Source organism: Zootoca vivipara, chromosome 2, assembly GCF_965207765.1.
Source record: "Zootoca vivipara chromosome 2, rZooViv2.hap1.1, whole genome shotgun sequence".
NCBI classification, from domain to species: Eukaryota; Metazoa; Chordata; class Lepidosauria; order Squamata; family Lacertidae; genus Zootoca; species Zootoca vivipara.
In genome coordinates, this window is record NC_142584.1 from 26348017 (window position 1) to 26367106 (window position 19090).

General features: G+C 41.9%; 1 protein-coding gene across 5 annotated transcripts in view; it reads right to left on the reverse strand.

The window, feature by feature from the left end:
- The window catches only part of RPTOR (regulatory associated protein of MTOR complex 1), a 386906-nt gene that overhangs the window by 33422 nt on the left and 334394 nt on the right, over positions 1-19090 (reverse strand). For all 5 annotated transcript variants that reach the window (XM_088661471.1, XM_035104148.3, XM_088661470.1 and 2 more), the window contains 4 exons: positions 7749-7854; positions 4455-4569; positions 3994-4118; positions 772-876 (listed from right to left, as the gene is read on the reverse strand). In XM_088661471.1, the coding sequence (XP_088517597.1) occupies positions 772-876; positions 3994-4118; positions 4455-4569; positions 7749-7854 (451 nt within the window). The remainder of the gene's footprint in view (positions 1-771; positions 877-3993; positions 4119-4454; positions 4570-7748; positions 7855-19090) is intronic.

Here is a 19090-nt window from a genome sequence, read left to right on the forward strand (position 1 = left end):
CAAGTATCCTTCATTATCACATCCGGCATAGTGGGTTATTTTTGGTCACCTAACCCTGCACCTCAGTCTCTCAGCCGGGCTTGTTAAGTGATGGGTTTCTTGTTGACACCTAACCCTGCGTGGATTCTCAACATGTTTGGGACACTCAAATCTACTTGCACTACCATCTTGTAAATGTGACATTTCACTTGACCTTCCATCCCCCCCCCCCTACACAACGAACAGCAGGAAATACTGCAAGCAGTGTGCCCAAGTCAAGGCAGGCTCAGCAAGGTAATATGGGAAGCATGCAGAGCTGGGGCAAAAGGGAACAAGCAAACAAAAAAATAGGATAGTGGCAAGAGGTGAGTTTTGGGGGGTAAAACCCCAAAGTGAGAGGAGAAAACCAGCTGCAATAATGAGTCCAAGGAAGGGCAGTGCTTAGAAAAGCCTTACACAACAATTCTCTATCTAGAAGCAAAAAAAGTTAGATCTGACCTCTAGTGATGAAACTCCAGCACAGTCCAGGAAGAGAACTCACCTGCACTCCTCTGTTCAGCACTATGAAAAAGATGGCATCTATTCCCCATCTGGCATCTCTGTTTAATCTTACATTTATTATTTGTTTCTAAAGTATCACAGGGCAGAAATTTCTCATCAGCTCCATAAAGACCAAACATTGATAACAAGGTACTACTGTGAAGTGCACTCCATGTTACTTAACCCTGTTCCAAATGATGGCAAACTACTTTTGCCCCTCCAAATCCAGATAGAATGCTAGGTCATACCTACCGCGTGTGGTTGGCAGCATGTCTGACAAGCCCTGCCAGGCCGTTACCATCTCTGGATTCTTCTCCAGGTCAGCAAAGTTTTTCCACACCCTTATAGCACCATCATCTTGAAGGAATGACAGAAAGAAAATTATAAGGCAATTCAGCACAGAAGGGTAAGCTGGGCTTACCCAGTACCGTAAGTTAATCACCATTACTGATTTGGCTCCAGCAGAAAAATCATGCCGCTTCAGACAGATTCCACTAAACCATGGTTCTCCAAACAGGAAACAGGTATGCTTATGGAGAGATCAATTGTTACTATGGAAAGCTTGATCTGACACTTTCTAATCATATTGTTGAGTCCGTTTGCCTCTTAAGTAAGGGAGTAATATGCCAAGCTCCACTATCCTCTGCCACATTCAGAGTCACAGGCAGCAACCTAGCTTGACAGCAATACAGATTATGTATTTCCAGACGGCCTCACTGGTAATTAAGTCAACCATTTTGGAAGAAATTTTGCTTCCTGCGGTCCTAGTATTATCCCAATTTTGATTTTGAATTAGACGATCACTGGGTGCAAATAGCATCTAACTGTGTGCTCTATGCTGTCCATGCACAAAATTGCTCTCATCAAAATGCCACCCCACATTTAATCTGGATTTACCCGTTCTGTGGAAATTCTGATAGGGTGAAAAAAGGAGGGGGGAGAATCAATTTGGATTAAATGGGGGAAAATAATATGGGGTTGCATTTTGATGAGGATGAGACTATATGTTCCCTGCAGGAGCAACAGAGATTTTCCAATAAACTGCTATGTGGAAACACCCACTGAGGGTTATATTACAAGAAGAGATGGGGACTGGATCTCCCATTGGTGTAACAGCAGCCACTAAAGGCAAGGGAAAGGATCTGATCTAGGTTGCGTTGCAGCATTAAGGTAGGTTAAAGTTTTATCCATGCAACACTTTCCTAAGAAATATTCTCCCAAACCATTATTTGCCCTATGGGCAAAACATATAGGTACCATACAGGAAGCTCTTTTTGATTTTAAATTAGAGGCACACATTATGACAAAACTGGAGAACATGCAATTCTGTTGGCTTTCTATTTTATTCTTTTCCTCGAAGTGTTCTTTTAGTGTGTTTTCCCCCTGACAATGAGCAAGGATCTTATGAATGATTCTAGCCTGGAATGGAAATCTTTAAGACCAGTCTGCTTGCAGCACCTTATTTTTTTCCAAACCTTCATCTTATTTGTTGCTCCTTCTTGTCATTCAGCAAACATTTCCCCCCACTGTTTATGGGAATAATGCTTTAGCTGTATCACAGTCCGTTGGCCCAATTTTCCTTATTAAGTCAAACACTTCAGCAATAAAAAAATCCAGCTGTTTAAGGAAACAGGGAAAACAGCACTGCTGCTGCTACAGAATATAGCAGCACATGCTTTATTAGTTTATATGCTTGAGACTAGACAGGAACATTGAAGATGCTCTAATCTAAAAATAGTACAGTGCTCACTCCTCACCATCCCCATATCTACCTGTAGAGGGACAACTGAAATGGAGGTATTATAGCAAAACATTTCAGCTTCCACCTTCTTCACCAGCTCTCATATACCTAAGGTAAATCAAGGGTGCTATAGTCAAGGTGGTAATACGACTACAGCACCCTTTGACTGACACAAGACTCAAAGGGAGCCACAGAAAGCAGAAGCCAAAACATTTTGCCTTAATATGTGTGTTTCAGTAGTCACTGTAATAAATAAATGGGATTAACTGTATCCTTCCAAGCAAATTTGTCTGAAGTGCTGTTTGATGCTTTTTGTGTTTTTTAAGGGTCTCTGTCTCTCTAAATTGGTGATAGCAGCAGTATTCAGACATGGTTAATGCAAATAGACTCAGAAGTTTAGCTTCTTCCTGCTTGTTATGGACAAGGCTTTATTCATTAACTGTATCATAAACTTAGATAGGGCTGGAATAAATGCAGATTATTATCTATAAAGATTTTGTGATTACCTCGGCTATAGACTCAAAGCAAGAAGGCTAAAACTGAAAATAATTCTAGTATGCACAATAATTTCCAAATGAATTTCACATACCAAACCCTCAAATGTACAGTGGTACCTCGGTTTAAGTACACAATTAGTTCCGGACATCTGTACTTAACCTGAAGCGAACTTTCCCATTGAAAGTAATGGGAAGTGGATTAATCTGTTCCAGACGGGTCCGCGGAGTACTTAAACTGAAAGTACTCAAACCGAAGGGTACTTAAACCGAGGTATGACTGTATTGTTTATTGGGGGGTTTGGGAGAGCGAATCAGGCCACACTTTGCTGAGGTGGATGTTTCCCTGAATGGATGCAGTTTTTCATTTGCATATGCATACACATATGATTTCCACTGCAGTTCATGGGATCCTGGAGCTTATGCACTCAATATTAGTGATGTTCACTAGCACTTTGCTCCACAACAATGATATGCTTAGGAAAGATATGCTGGGCAATAGACTGCACAAAATAATGCTGCTTTTGGAAGGGATTGTCACATAGCACAACATTCCTGAAGACACTCCCTGCAAGAATAATTGTCTCTGGAGAAGCTTACTTTATCTGTTAACTCGGCCTAAAGTCCTATGGAGCAGAGGATTACTCTGGAGTTGTGACGGCCAAGGAAAGTGCACAGGGGTTAAAACTGATGGTTAGGATTCCTGACATCAGGATGAGAAAAACTGGTATGGAGGAACAGGCTAGTGCTAGACTGTCCTGATTCCCAAAGCATTTTCTGAACTTGGGATGAAATGAAGGTGAGGGCAACAGACACAGTGAGAGACAGCTCACAGGAAGAGTCTCAAACAGAGATGCTTGAAGAGTTTTGTGGGTGACTCAGTAAGTTTGTTGGCAGGATGCACTGAAGACAGTGCAAAATAAAAGGCTACAGAAGTTTTTACTTTTGGTTCAGAAAAATACAAACTTTATTAAAAGCTGGGTCCCTTTACTAAAACAGATGAATAAACTAAGGAAGCATGTATAACAATACACCTCTGTGGGACTGAAATGCAAGACAAGGTCCATAGACAGGGCAGAAAACACTTTCTTAGCCCATCTCTCTCTCTCTCTCTCTCTCTCTCTCTCTCTCTCTCTCTCTCTCTCTCTCTCTCTCTCTCTATATATATATATATATATATGTATGTATGTATGTATGTATGTATGTATATATATGTATATATAATGAGGCCATACCCACCTGTAGCAGTCAGGAGCAGAGAACAGTCTTGTCCATTCAGATATTCCATGGCAGTGATCCTTGTGTAGCGTGGGTTCCCATTGTGAAAATAGTCCAGCTTTTCTCCCTTTTCCCAATCCCAAAAACTGGGAAGGGCAGGAGGAAAAACAAACAGGTAAGTTGGATTCAGGTTCCAAGTGGATTTACGTTCCCAGGATAAAAAGATATATTATTCTATACACTGGCTCCAAATCCAATGTATTCCTCCAGCCCCCCCACCCCCACCCTTAGAGTATTTAACTTTTGATTAATGTCTCTTCATTACACCTCCGGCTTCCGCAGAGAAAGTAATAAGGCTGAAATTCTATTAGCAGGGTCTGTTACAAATCCAGGCACAACAAGACGACTGCATGTATGAGGCTTTTGCTTAGCAGCAAGAACAGGGCACCAGCTCAAGGGTGTTTAAAATGCCAGTGCCTTACCAGATGCTGTCCTTGTCGGCCACCGCTATACATGGGGTAAATGGGTGAAACTTGACCACTGATGGCATGCCAGGGTTCCTGTTCAGGAAGATTTGATCATCTAGTCGTGAAATACCTAGGGAGGAAAAGGAAGAGAAAAACAACACAAATAATGGTATAAGGACCTCTCACAATGCCAACCACCCTGAGCCCTAAGACTGCCAGGGGAGGTCCTATCAGTGGGACTGCCAATATATGCGGCCTGATTAGCATTAACTCATTCTTTCCCTGCTAGTAGTTTTCTCTTTGTGGAATGCCCTCCCTCGGAAGCAGCATCTCCCTCCCTCATTAATAACTTTCAGTACCTGATTGCTGAAAGACTGTTCATGGCAACTTTGAAATTATTAAGCTGTGAGGATATGTGATTGTTTTATGTTCTAAAATATTTTTAATTGCTTATAAATATGTTTTATTTTATTATATTGTTTTCGCACTTGGGTGTGGCGTTTTGTTTTGTTTTTTTTGCTCTGGGTTCCTTTGGAAGAGCGGGGTAGAAATGTAATAAATATTCATAATCATAAAAAATAAATTCTGATGCTCAAGACTACATTGAATGTAAATAATTTAGTATTCTACAAAGGAGGTTCTTGAAATATGCTATGCCTGGTCTCCTCAAATTACATGAGGGAATCCAACCTGTTTCTGTCCAGGCTATCTTTATTTGTCCTCGGTCCACACAGAAAATGAAAATATCACTCAGCAAGTGCCCAACTGTTGTACTTGATTCCCTCCAGCATTACATGTCTATTTTCTGTGTGAGAGCACAGGGAAAGATCGCCAAGTTGTCTTCACTCTTTGATATCCTCTCCTGACATTGCATTGCATTCCTGACAAATTGGAGATCTCACAAATCTTTTCAGATTTTGATAGCAGTGCTCTGAGGAGGTTAAGATGAGAACAGATTGGAATAAGCAGGCAAAATGTTTGTGCCTCATTAAATACTTATTGCACTATGCCAATAAAGGCTGAATGGGCAGGTGAAAAAAGAGATACCTTTACAATATAATGTGCAGTACATAAGAGCCGAAGTTTCATAGTTAAATAGGGCTCAAAGCCCCCAGATATTAATGGCAAGTTCACACAAGAATATCATTTTCTGGAGTTCCAGCGTAAAGCAAATCTGACCATATTCTTGTGACAAAATGTTTTTTGCAGGTAAGTGGAGGCAGATTTCCAAAAGGGACAGCATCAAAAAAAAAATCCCCCCGTGTTTCCACCACTGCTAAGAGTATGCAAAATAAAACTCTGAAACTGGCATCCTTAACTGTTTGCACAGTTCCTTTAAAATAAAAATGTAAGGCTCTCTTCTCTGCTGACTCAAGCCTGCTAGGTCTCAAAGGACTGAGCTATATGTGAGAGACAGACCATCTCTCTCAACAGATTAATATTTCACACTAATCTTTCCCCAGCTGACATCTGTAGACGGAAAGTCCCCCCAAATTTTCTCATCCCTGGTGAGAGCAATCTTGAGTCACGCTGAAAATGGCAGTAGAGGTGAACAGCACAAATTTGCTCTTACTCACTGGCCAACCAAGCTGCAGAAGGAGTAGAAATGTCAATTCTAACCACAGCTATGCAAAATTAAGGGGCCACTCCAGCAAGATACAGGGAATTCAAATACCCTCTGTCATTAAACAATAAAGCCCACAGCCTGACTTCTGCCTCGTAAATGAATAAAGAGTTATAAATAAGCAAGATGCGCTTTCAGTACAGCACTGAATATATATGCTGATGAAACATGAGTCCAATGCATATGAAGGGAAAGAAGCTGTAAGTGTAAAAGAGGCCACACATAAAAAAGCATTGCAGAAACATGACAGGATATGAATAAACAATCATTTATGGGGCCCCATAAAACCAAAGGATACTGAAACCCTTTAGGTGCCTTGTGAATGTGAAGGGGATACAGCAGACTCTTGCAGATCACAAGCTAATTTGCTGAAAACCCCAGAAGTATTAGACACCTATCAAACTCTGACTCTGCTCTTTGGAGAAGGTGAAAATGCTGGCATTTCGCCTGCAACACCATCTCTTGTAAACAAGCTGCTGCATCCATCTAAACTCTACCGGATGGAAGAAAAGCCTGGCTATGTTCAGCAGCATATGTTCAACGTCTTTGAGCAATTCATTTTATCTCGAATATTTTGCTTTCGGTGGGGCATGCCATTTTTTTATCAGCATGACTGTCCAAAAGCTCTGCTACTAGCCTTCAGTGTTGTTAGCAAGCTTCCTCAGTAGGCACATGTTTCACATACGCACCCCCCACCCCCGGAATCCCACCTTTAGACAGCAGCAATAGAATTACATGGGCAGATTTAGCTAGTAACTTACGTTTATGCACAGATCTTAATATGGGGATAATGATTACTGAGCACGCACACACAATCAAAATATGCACATGCTTTGAACTTCAGTGGGGAATAGCTCAGCTACAACATGCACATTTCCTGGGTTAAGGAGAATTAGCTAATTAATTCTAACCACTATTAAACTAATGCACCCACGCAACATACGTGCAAAAAGGAGCATGTACACAGGACGCAAGAGGAGATGGGGTTGGAGGGCAAGTGTCCTGCTGCTGAGAGAGACACATTAGTCTTCTCCCTCTGTGTCTGTCTGTCGCTCTCTCTCAGCACACATTAAAAACCAGACCTCGGTGATGCAAAGTGGCATGAATGTAGTGAAAAGCTGACTTAGGCAAGGACTAAAATACCTGTTTAAAACACAGGCACATGAGGATAGGAAGAAGGGGCTACAATTTGTAGGGAAAGAACCTGCCACCCCAGGAAAACAATATAACTGGGGCACACTGAAACTCCTGGGTTAGTCAGGAAACAGTCAGGAGCAGAGAACAGCCTTGTTCATTCAGATATTCCATGGCAGTGATCCTTGTGTAGCTCCTAAATTCCTGGGTTAGGAAACAGTAGGACAACCACAAATCATATTGGCAATACCGGAGCACAGCGTCTCCCAGACTCTTGTAAGTAGCAGCCTGCTGACTCCACATGCATAGTCCCATGTGCTTTACCCAAGGAGAAAAAGGCTGTCTAGCTCTCAAAAGCAAACAGCCCCATTACAACAAAACAAGTTGAAGTTTTTGAGCAGAAGCTCACGCTAAAGAGGTCAACACTGGCCAAACAAATGGTTTATGAACAGTGTTCTTGTTCATGGCCTCATGTAAAGAGTGGATAAGCATTCTCCTTGGTGCCAGGAGATGTATAAAGTGGGGTGGGTAAGGGAGAAAAAGTTGATCACCTTTTTGGATGATTTTCTGTGCTTGCTTTCGGACTCTGCCATTGCGCAGAAACCGCCACTCCCTTTCTTTGCGGACCTGGCTCTCCAAATCATGTTCTTCTGGAATCTGCCAATAAATAATAATAATAATAATAATAATAATAATAATAATAATGATGATGATGAATACAACAGGAGAATGGCAAATAAAGGCTTATTGCGATTCCAAATGCCTTCAGCCCATGCAATCTGACCAAAACCAGCAAGGGGCAGATGAGATTTTTCTGTTCTGATACACTTCATTACCTTCTGAACTGAACATCATCCACCATTGGGCCCCAGGGCTGTCAAGTGATCAAAGCCTCAGTTGTTTCTTTTAACCAATTAAAATAAATATGATAAAATGTTGACACAGGCAATATTTTCAAGAAATCTAATGCAGATCATTTTTCATTGACAAAATACAGGGAATTCAACTGGAATGCACTGCTTGAATGCAGATGTATACATAGATCAATTGCAAAAATGATATTGGCACTGAAATCCTCTCACTCGGGACATTTATTTTAAAATGCACATTTTAAGCCTATGGCTGATAAACCGTATCCATTACTTGACAAATATTCCAAAACCTATTCTTTACTTACTCTTTTGAAAAGGTCTATTTGTTTTTGTCTTGTCTCATTCAGGCTACAAGTTCTCACAGAAAGCAAATGAATATCCCATTTTCTTAAACAGCAACGTAAATTTATGAAGCTCATATAAATGGCTTGTCACAGCAGATATATTTGAATCTTGTGGCTGCTGTTACGAACCCGCAAGCTCATCCCTAGTACAGGACCATTTTTACACTTGTCTCCAAGGCTTTCTTCTGTTTAGATGGAAGGAGTGCAACTTCTGCATAATTCCTTATGAATAAAAGGCTCCATAAAGTATCTGGCAGGGAAGTGTAAACACAGAAGGTATAATTCAAAATTGGAGACAACATGTGAAGATCCTGTACTTCTTCCTGTCGAGGGCCTGAGCAGCTAGGGGATCGTAAAGATTCTGCCCCGTTATTTAAGGAAGCAAGCACACTCAATTGCAAGAAGTTGATGCTGCTCACATTTTGGGAATGGCTGCTGAAAACAATTAGGCAGATGTGTAACGGCATGAAAACATACATATTAAATGTCAAATGTGAATTGGCTTTCTGTGCAGAGAAAGGTGTGCTTTGGATTTTCGTAGCCAGGCCTGCAGTTTTCAAACACAAGCACTCACTCAGCTCAGGTGTTTTGCTTTCATGATGACCTCCTTTGAAATTATTATTCATGCCATGATGAAAATTCTACTGATATAAAACAGTGCTGCTAATCAGTTGGTACTGTAGCCTGAGAGACCAGGCATTGGTTACCACTGAGAAAACAGGCATAGTAGCCGTTCAATTTGTTCTAGACCAATAGGGATCCAAGGAAGAACATTTCTTTTAGATTGGTTATCAGAATCAGAACCTCCCAGTTCACAACAGAAAGAAAGACATATCAATAAAGACTGAAAGGGCACACTTCGAGATTATTGTTAAGAATCATGGGCACATAGTCCCTATCAGTCCAGAAAAAAAAGTATGCCAAATCATATTGCCATGCAAACAAAATTCACAGCAGCCCATCCTCTGGAAACAAATCACAACAAGATTACAAAGCTAGACAGCATTTATTTTATTATTTTAAAAATAATAATTCTCCCTCACTCTCCCCAGTAGTTTTCTTTGGCAACAATCCAAGGTTTGTTAGATGGAACATGAGAAATGAACAGCAATGTACATTTAAGTATATTCAAATGGAGAGATATACTTTGATAAAAATGTCATTTCAAAGGAATAAATTGGAAGATCTTAAAGGGCTCTGTATCAAGAAAAGAAGACAAGGGGCATGTACAGAATCGAAACATTACCAGTTGGCATCTAGCATGGCTTTCGTAAGTATGGATTATCATTAGGGAATGCTTCTTCCCGGTGTAACAGCTCCCATGGAGTGAGTCTGTCTATATCAGAAGTTGGCTGCACCAAAGTGCCATGAATATCTGCTGCCCCTATGGCTCCTGCCACCTGAGACGGTCACTTCACCCTGCTTCATGGGTAGGCCGGTCCTGCTCATGAATGATGTTGCTAAAACCATGATGTTCTAGCAACTCGGGAGGGGAATGGAATAAACCATCTATACACAAATGGGAACAACCTGAGATCAGTGCATGTGCAAATGTCTCAATGAGCATACGGTAGCTGTCAACTTCCGGATTGGAAAATAAGGGATCAGCAGCGACGCGGCACTGGAAGTCGCTTCTGCGCATGTCCAGACATGTGCAGAAGCGACTTCCAGTGCCGGACTGCCCGTGTCCGCATGTCTGGGCACCAGAAATAGCTTTTGTGCATGGGCATGCACTTGGGCATGCGCAGAGGCAATTTCCGGCAACACTTGGCAAGTGAGCGAGCAGCCAACCGGGAGCCGGGACATTTACGCAGCTCAGGAGCCTCCCTGGCCAGCAGGAGATGTTTTCTTATAAATCCAGGGGATTTACGGGATATTTTGCAATTCAGGATAACAGCGGGAAACGGATTTAAATACAGGGGGGACGGGAGAGTTGACAGCTATGTCAATGATTAGCCAATTATCAGCAAGGGATTAAGAGTGTGATCCAAAATCAGTGATTTGGCAATATCATTAATTCCTTTCCCAGAAAGAACAACTTGCTAACGGAGTGATGACCAAACTTGGCCCTCTAGCTGCTTTGGGACTACAACTCCCATCATCCCTAGCTAACAGGACTAGTGGTCAGGGATGATGGGAATTGTAGTCTCAAAACATCTGGAGGGCCAAGTTTGGCCATCACTGTGCTAGAGCATTTGATTTTTTTTTTAGTTTAGGTTATTAGGTTACAAAGGTGGGGCAGAATGGAGAATTTTAAAATTACGCATAGTGTAGAGGAAGTGGAATGAATGCTACTCCCTCTCTCATAACACTTCAAATTAGAGGTCATCCAATGAAATTGACAAGCACAAGATTAAAGATAAACAAAAGAAAGCACCTTCACACCGCACAATTCATAATGGCTTAAATGGTTTTTAAAAAGACAAGACAAATTTATTGAGCGTTAGGACTATTAACAGCCATTAGTAATGAAATCTACTGTGATCTCTACCTTCAGAGGAGTAAAGGAAGAGTAAACCAGTTTTTGCTGTTGGGGGGCAATCAGTGGAGGATGGCTGTTGCGCTCATGCCATACTTGTGGGCTTCCCAGATGCAGGATGGTAGACTAGATGAACCATTGGCTCAATCCAGCAGGCCTATTCTCACACTATGTTTGTTCTCTCCTTGCAGTCATTTTTAATGACTTCAGAAAAGTCTTTCTATAGTAAACAAAATACAAGCTTCTGTTCTGTTCTGTTCTATTCACTTCTATGTGGGTCTCCCAGAGGTGTGTGGGTGTCTGGAATAGTGTTACATGATTAGGATCATGACACACTACAGATTTCTAACACCTCTTGGCTTACACTCAGACAGAAACCAATTACAATTCAGAAGTATCCCACTGAGCAGTGCCATGTGAAAGCCAATGAAGTTGTTCTCCGCTTTATCCGTATCAAGATGGAAACAGTCAGCAAGGGGTTGTGGAAATAAGGACAGAGGTTGGATTTTCTCCTTGCAGCAATAAATAATGTTATAGGGAGATCTCTGCTGGTTTCACAGTGATGAAACAGCTTCCTAAGGGGCTAAATCCTCCATCAGTTGAACAGAGCCAGAGCCACTGTGGAGCTGAGGTGGCAACCTGTGACTATTGAGGCTAGGGTGTGAGTGTATATTTTTGTTCATATGTTGCCTGCATTAAACATAAAAGATCCTAAAAGTTGCAGTCAGACACAGGGGCAAGACCAATGCTACACTTCCCCGACTTTAAATGTTTTCAGAACTCTTGAGGTGGGAGTAGGGCCGGATCTATGATTACCTGAGCACTGCTGTTAAGTACCAGTTAAAGCACTACCAGTTAAAGCACTACACACTTTTCTGAAACAAACCTTGTTCTGCTTTTCCATAAATAGAACACTGACTGATGCCAATGATTTATAATGCCACCAGTCAGTTCATAGAAGCATAATGCCTATTTCTCAGGGAAAGAATGTTCCCTTCCACACCAAACCTTACAGAAATTAAGTGTTCTTGCAGCCCCTTTTGCATGTATTCCTCACAAGAGCATCTACTGTCACCCTGCCTGCTTCATGTGTTTCCTAGCAGAGTCTTGGCATAAGGCTCTAGGCCAGACATCCCCAAACTTTGGCTCTCCAGATGTTTTGGACTACAATTCCCATCTTCCCCGATCACTGGTCCTGTTAGCTAGGGATCATGGGAGTTGTAGGCCAAAACATCTGGAGGGCCGCAGTTTGGGGGTGCCTGCTCTAGGCTTTCTCACTTACCTACATTTAGTTCACATTTCATGGTGTGTGTGTGTGTGTGTGTGTGTTTAAATACAGGCAGCTGAAATTCCCAGAAGGCAGCAGGAACAAAACAGGTTTCTTTACTCCTGAATGTGCCACGTGCGGCATTTTCAGGAAAGAGACTATTCCACATAACTCTAGAGAACTACATAGATTGTAAGAATGTCAAGCTCAGCTAGATGAACTATGGAATAATCAGGAGAACAGCACAGCTGCAACTGATGACATATACCAATTCTGCTCCTTGGATATATGCAATGCTGGCTTTTGTTTCATAGACATTAATTATTGTTCAGTGTAGCGTTAGGATATATATATATATATCCTACACACACACACACACACACACACACACACAATCTTTGGTGAAGAACACCCTGTAGAATACAGCATGTGCAGTGTCCATGAAACCTCTGTTAGCAGGCTCCCAAATCGACTTTTTATGCAACATGAGCAAAACGCAAAAGATGGTGGTAGGTAGAGAAAGAAGCAAGCATAAAGGTATATTGCACATCCCTTGGATGCGATCTTTAATAATGGATTCTAGAGGTTTTTAAGCAGAAGTTGAATGGCCAAATGTCATGTATGATCTAGTTGAGATTCCTGGACTAGATGACCCTCGGGGTCCCTTCCAACTCTACAGTTCTATGATTCTATAACGAATCACAGGTTTTTCCACTGGAAACACAGGTCTAGTACTCCTCCTAGGAGAAAAGCAGTTTGGGGGAGGGAAGAGTTATGGGGCGGGGAGCAATGGATGGTGAAAGAGTTATGCACTATTGTTGCCCATAACATTTCATTTTTGAATGCCAGTCTGTAACTGTGACCAGGTAGTGTTTGGATTCATGGAGTTCACCAGTATTGTGTAAAAATACACAATACACCTTCCAAAATTGGGTAAGCATTTTCTAATGTTTCCTGAATTAAGAGCCAAACCTTTGCGCTGGTATGCTTATATTGCTCGTGAGGTCTTGTCATGAACAAGACCTGCCTTTGTGTGTGTGAGAGAGAAAGCAAGCAAGTGGGGATGAGCAATTGTGTGGTAGGAGAGAAGGGAGAAGAAGAGAGATGGACAGGAGAGCGGGTGGACTCATGAGAAACTGTGGGGATGGTGGTGGGAGGGTGGTGGAAGGGTAAAGAAAGGAGGTGGTTGAGGGTGAGGTTTGTGCAGGGGAGGGAAAGATGGGCAGAGACAGTGTGAGGAGCAGATTTGCCTTTGATTTGGTCTATTTGTGTACATGGGTATTTAAGATCAGCCACAATGTTGGCTGCAGGTTTCTATGGTGGCAATCCTAAGTACACTTACCTGGGAGTAAGCCCCACAGAACAGATGGGGCACACTTTTGAGTACACATGCATAGGAGCAGACTGCAGACCAAATTCTATTTCCAATAAAACAAGTCAAATGATGGGACAGCCCTATGAGTATGATTTGTGAGATATCAATCCACCTGTTTTGTTTCAAACATCTCAGCAAAATTCTGTTCTGGGGGAAAGGCTATATATAACCCTTCAATATTAGTGGTGATAGGGAATATGAGATAAAAATGAACACGCTATATTTCGGGTAGTAAGAGAAAATTCTCTTACTACCTAAAACCCTTTTGTATATATATATTCCTGTAAACCCTGATGAAAGAAATGGGACATCTATTTCCAGTGGAGCTTGTGGAAGGAAAATTCTTGCTGGAATGTGACTCATATCTATGGTAGTAAATAGTTATTGCTGGACAAATCTCTCTCTAGAATTGTGTTGTAGTTCTCCATTCAACAAGTAAATTCAGAGCACTCCAAATATTCTTAAACTTCTACTTAAAAAAAGAAAAACCTGAAGTACTCACACTAAAAACACACATCCTGTGTGCACAGAACGATGCATTTTGATTGGCCATCTGGAGTGATTTATTAGATTAATAAGGCACCACTCTGGAGAACAGTTATTCTCAGAAAGTAGATAAATGTTTTTAATAATCATTGGGAGTTAATATATTACCCACTCTGAATGGTAAAATAAAGATAGCATTATCCTAATTCTTTTATTTTTAAAACATCTACATACTGTTCTCTAGACTTGGAAACAAGCACATAAAAGTCAGTTTGGCCAAAGTAGCTGGACCAACAGCTTGAAGCTAATTAGTAATTAAAGTAGTAACATTTCAAAAAATGTTACAATGCCTGTGTAGCTATGGGTATCAAGAGAAAATTAATTGCATTTGTGCTGTAGTTGATGAAGTACCAAATGTTTTATTACCTTGCAAATTCTCTTGGTGATTCAATTTCTTTAAAAAATAATAATACTGGGGAACTGCAAATCCACCTGTAAAACATGTTGTGATTAAGAAAAAAATTGCTTGAATATAGAGCCAGTTAAGTGTTTTGCTTTGATGACCAGTAGGACTCTCGGGTATGCAGAAAATATATTGACAGAGATCTCAGGAATAGGTTTTATGTTCTTTTTTTAAAAAAAGGATGTGTGTGTGTCAGCCAATGTTTCTTTATTCTGAAACCCAGGTGTAACCCGATACCTGCAGCACCTAAAAGAAACTAATTCCACCTGTAATTTTGATCTTGGAATAGAAATGAAATGCTGATCACATGATTAAAACATTCAGTCTATTTTTTTGTACTTTTAAATCTTGTTTCCCTTGCCCCTACCTCCCATTTGGATACCACCTAACCAGATGAAGAACTAGAATTAAAACTTTGCTCATTAGTTTGCGGTATTTTGGCTGGTCCTTATAAATGCTGGTTTTGGAGAAATACTACATGGATTATTCACATGTCCATTCTGGGCCTCCTGGAGGCACTAAGCACACACAGGTCTGTTGGGTGTCCGTGTCTTTGTTACTTTCATAGCTGCCAAGTTATCCCTTTTTAAAAGGGATTTTCCCTTATGCTGAATAGGCTTCCTCGCGAGAAAAGGGAAAACTTGGCAGCTATGGTTACTTTACAAAATATCTCTCCCCCAGAAAGCCCAGCAAGAGCTATGTCTGCTCATTAGCAACAAAGTAGGTTACTGTAATGAAAAGAATGAGAAGAAGCTGGAATAGAGGACTGAAAATGGGATCAGGCAACAGAGGCCCTCAAGCACATATCCCCAACTCCGCCCCACCCCCTTTTGCTGAACTCTTCTGTACTTATACCACACAGCTCTGGGATTTGTTGTGTTGAAGCATGAAAATGGAGGGCTTCACACTCACACAACATCCAACTACCCACCATACAACTGTATGGGCTAGCTGGGGGGGGGGGGTGTTGCTCTCTCAACCCTGAGCCTATAAAGTATAAAAGGTAAAGGGACCCCTGACCATTAGGTCCAGTTTTGACCGACTCTGGGGTTGCGCGCTCATCTCGCATTATTGGCCGAGGGAGCCAGCATACAGCTTCCAGGTCATGTGGCCAGCATGACAAAGCCGCTTCTGGCAAACCAGAGCAGCACATGGAAACGCTGTTTACCTTCCCGCTGTAGCGGTTCCTATTTATCTACTTGCATTTTGACGTGCTTTCGAACTGCTAGGTTGGCAGGAGCTGGGACCAAGCAACGGGAGCTCACCCCGTCACAGGGATTCGAACCGCCGACCTTCTGATCAGCAAGCCCTAGGCTTGGTGGTTTAACCCACAGCGCCGCCTGGGTCCCTCTATAAAGTATAGTACTATTCAAAATGCACGGCAATATTTTGTTTAGTTGTCCGCTGTCACTTGTTATCTTATTATGCCCTCCTCTGTTTGTTTGTTTTAAATAAGCATTTTCTGGAACAGCAGCAGTGGCTGTTCAGAGCCTTACACTGCTGCACATTAACATTTTTGAACGCAAGACCACAGTCTCTAATTGCGGACATGAACCAACAGCCTTTGCCAATCCACAGAAATTTAGGGGCATGCTTATCTTGAACCTAGAGGTTCTATATTGTCATCCATTGATAGGACTCATCCTCCATGAATCTGCCTATTCAAGTGGATCTCAAAGCACTGGGGAGGGGGGCACGTTCAGTGGACCAGTTAATACCACTCCCTGACAACTCAAAGTACATACATAATTCTTATTTTAATAACTGTACTCTTGCCTTTCTAATGCAATGAATGTGCCTGCCTCTTGCAAGCAAAGTTATATGAATTCATTGCAAGACATATTTCAGCCTTTTTACATTACCCAGCATGCAAGAAACCTATTGTACTGCCTATAGGGAGACATTTATTTCTGCTCCCTCTTCAGCTGACAGATTGTGCATAAAATACTGTAGCAGGGTAATTTTAGAAGATATACATGTGTACACACACACACACACACACACACACACACACACGTGCAACACAGAAAGTTGTTGTGCCAGTATGAATCCGCATGAATTTCTGGAAAGTCATCACTATGAACACAACCTCTAACTAGGAACCTTACAAACCTTGTACTGCTTGGGATGGATGCTCACAATTCAAATTTCAATTGCCTAGTCTAATTCATGAGAACCTTCAGCGTGTCTCCATAGTTTTGTTCTATAAATGCATCTGTGATACATGAGGATATGTTATTATGGGGGGTGAGAAGGGTGCTTTTTTATGTTCTTGTGATTTTAAAATGAGGCCAAAGAATACCAGCCCTTGAGTTTCCTGAGTTCTAATTCAGATTGCATAGACCAGCTTTGACCTTGTCAGCTGAAAAGTACTCTTCACACTGCTCAACAAGATAGGATGCCCACCTAAGCTCCACAAAATGGCCATGTCCTTCCACGAGAACATGTGTGGCACAATCCAGTATGATGCTTCATCCTCAGACACCTTCCCTTTAAAGAACAGTGTGAGGGAGGGCTGTGTTCTTGCCCCAACTCTCTTTGGTATGTTCTTCCCTCTGTTGCTTTCCTATGCCTTCAGCTTGACAGAAGATGGGGAGGGGGTCTGTTCAATGTGGCAAGTCTCCACACCAAGACAAAGGTGTGGCAGGTTCTTATCCAAGAGATGTTATTTGCAAATGACACAGACTTGAGGAAGCTCTGCAGAGACTCATCAAATGTTTTGCCCAAGCCTGCATGGAGTTTGGCCTGACCATCAGCCTGACATCTTGGGTCAGGGTGTCGCTAGCACACCATGCACCAGCATTTTGACCCCAGGCTTCAGGTGGTAGACAATTTTAACTGGGCTCCACCATAACCAGCAACATTGACCATTGATGCTTTTCACATGCGCTGTATCAGGAAGAACCAGGGGCACCACATGGCAGGACAGTATCAAAGATGAGTTGTTCCAAGGTTACCTTCCCAGCATGTTCACACTTCTGTCTCAGTGATGTCTACACTAGATTAGTAATGTCCACAGATGAAAGATGGATGGACCCCCAATTCTATGGGGAATTGGCTTCAGGCACCAGGCCCATTGGTAGACCAACTCTGTGTTGTTCTCTACAGCCACAGCAAGCACTGTAACTCTCTAACAGTTTGTCTCCAATGGCACACTCTTCCATTCTCTCTCAAGACATATGGATGCCAATGAATTCAGATTGTAAATAAACAGCCTGGTGACAAATGGAAACTCCAAAGATGCATGAAATAAAGCAGGGTCAACTCTTGGTCCTAGAAGATTATGTGACTTGCTGACCTCCCTCCTGGATTAGAAAGCTTTACTTAAGGCAAAATGTTCCAGTGTTGTTTCAACATTAATACAGCTAGAAACAGCAAAGAGTGAGACACCAAACAGTTCTGCCCTTGTTGTTGAAAAGCAGAGGCTTTAATTACACAGCAAGCAAAAACTGGCATTTTTTTAAAAAAAAAGTTTGCTGTTGATGTCCCTCTGGGACAACAGACAGGCAGAATACTTAATCACTGCAACTCTCCCAGGAAGCTCAAGTGCTATCTGGATCAGAGAAAAATTGTTTGTTAACCCTCATGGCACACAAATAAAATATGAACATAAAGTTGCTCAACATAGCAAGTGAGCTGAAAGATTGTGCTGTACTTGGCCTACATTCTTGTGCTCAAATCTTGAACCCACCCCACCCCAGCTCTCTTCTTCAGCCTTCCCACTTCACCTTGCTTGTGTGTAGGTTAAATATAATGTGCAAAATGCACAATAAAGGTTTGGAATTTTTGGTAACAGTCAGAGGCACAGCATTAGCTTGCTCACGGTATCATGTAATTCCAGAATCATGAATTCAGCACTGCCTCTTTACTGTGGAGATGAATAGAAGCATGATGAGAGGGGAGGGAGCAAGTTTTTCTTTGAACACAAACCTCTGCAGTAATTAGCAAGGAAAGATACAGAAAACACAGCTGTTTGCAGCAAGTATGCAGACAGCTGCTTAGAAGCTGTCCTTCCCTGTACCATTGTGATGATTTTGGTGTCATTATTATACATAATTTATATAGCATTGTTTGGCATACAACCCATCTCTCATTCATATTCTGTGAGGCAGGCTGCTATTATTCCTGACTTTACTAATGGAAATACGGGCTGAAAGGTTGTCGTCCAAGGTCCATGGCTGAATGGGACTAGAGCCCTCATTCTCGAGGTCCAGAAAGCAGACTGAATGACTTGCACTGTGCGATAGTTGGGTTATTTCTCATGAGGTTTTCTTCATTTTTGAGTTTGTTTCCAAGTTGGTGGGCCATCAATAATGGCTGGGGAACACTGCCTCCAAATGTCTTGTTTACAGGCCAGTTCGTCATAGGAGCTTGCCTACCCTCCCTCCTGCAGGCCATCTATCACTCTTACAAGTTTTATGCCTTCTCTGATGTTGCTGCGACATTTCCTCCCTTACAATCTCTCTCTGTCCTGGTGTCCTCTTACTCCTCGCTTTATAAAAGGGAAACGGTCCCTTCTAGCTCATCTCCTTTCCACCCCCCCCCCCCACATCCCATTAATCCACCTGGAAGCTGGCAAGCACAAGGAGCCAAACTGCCTTGCTGTC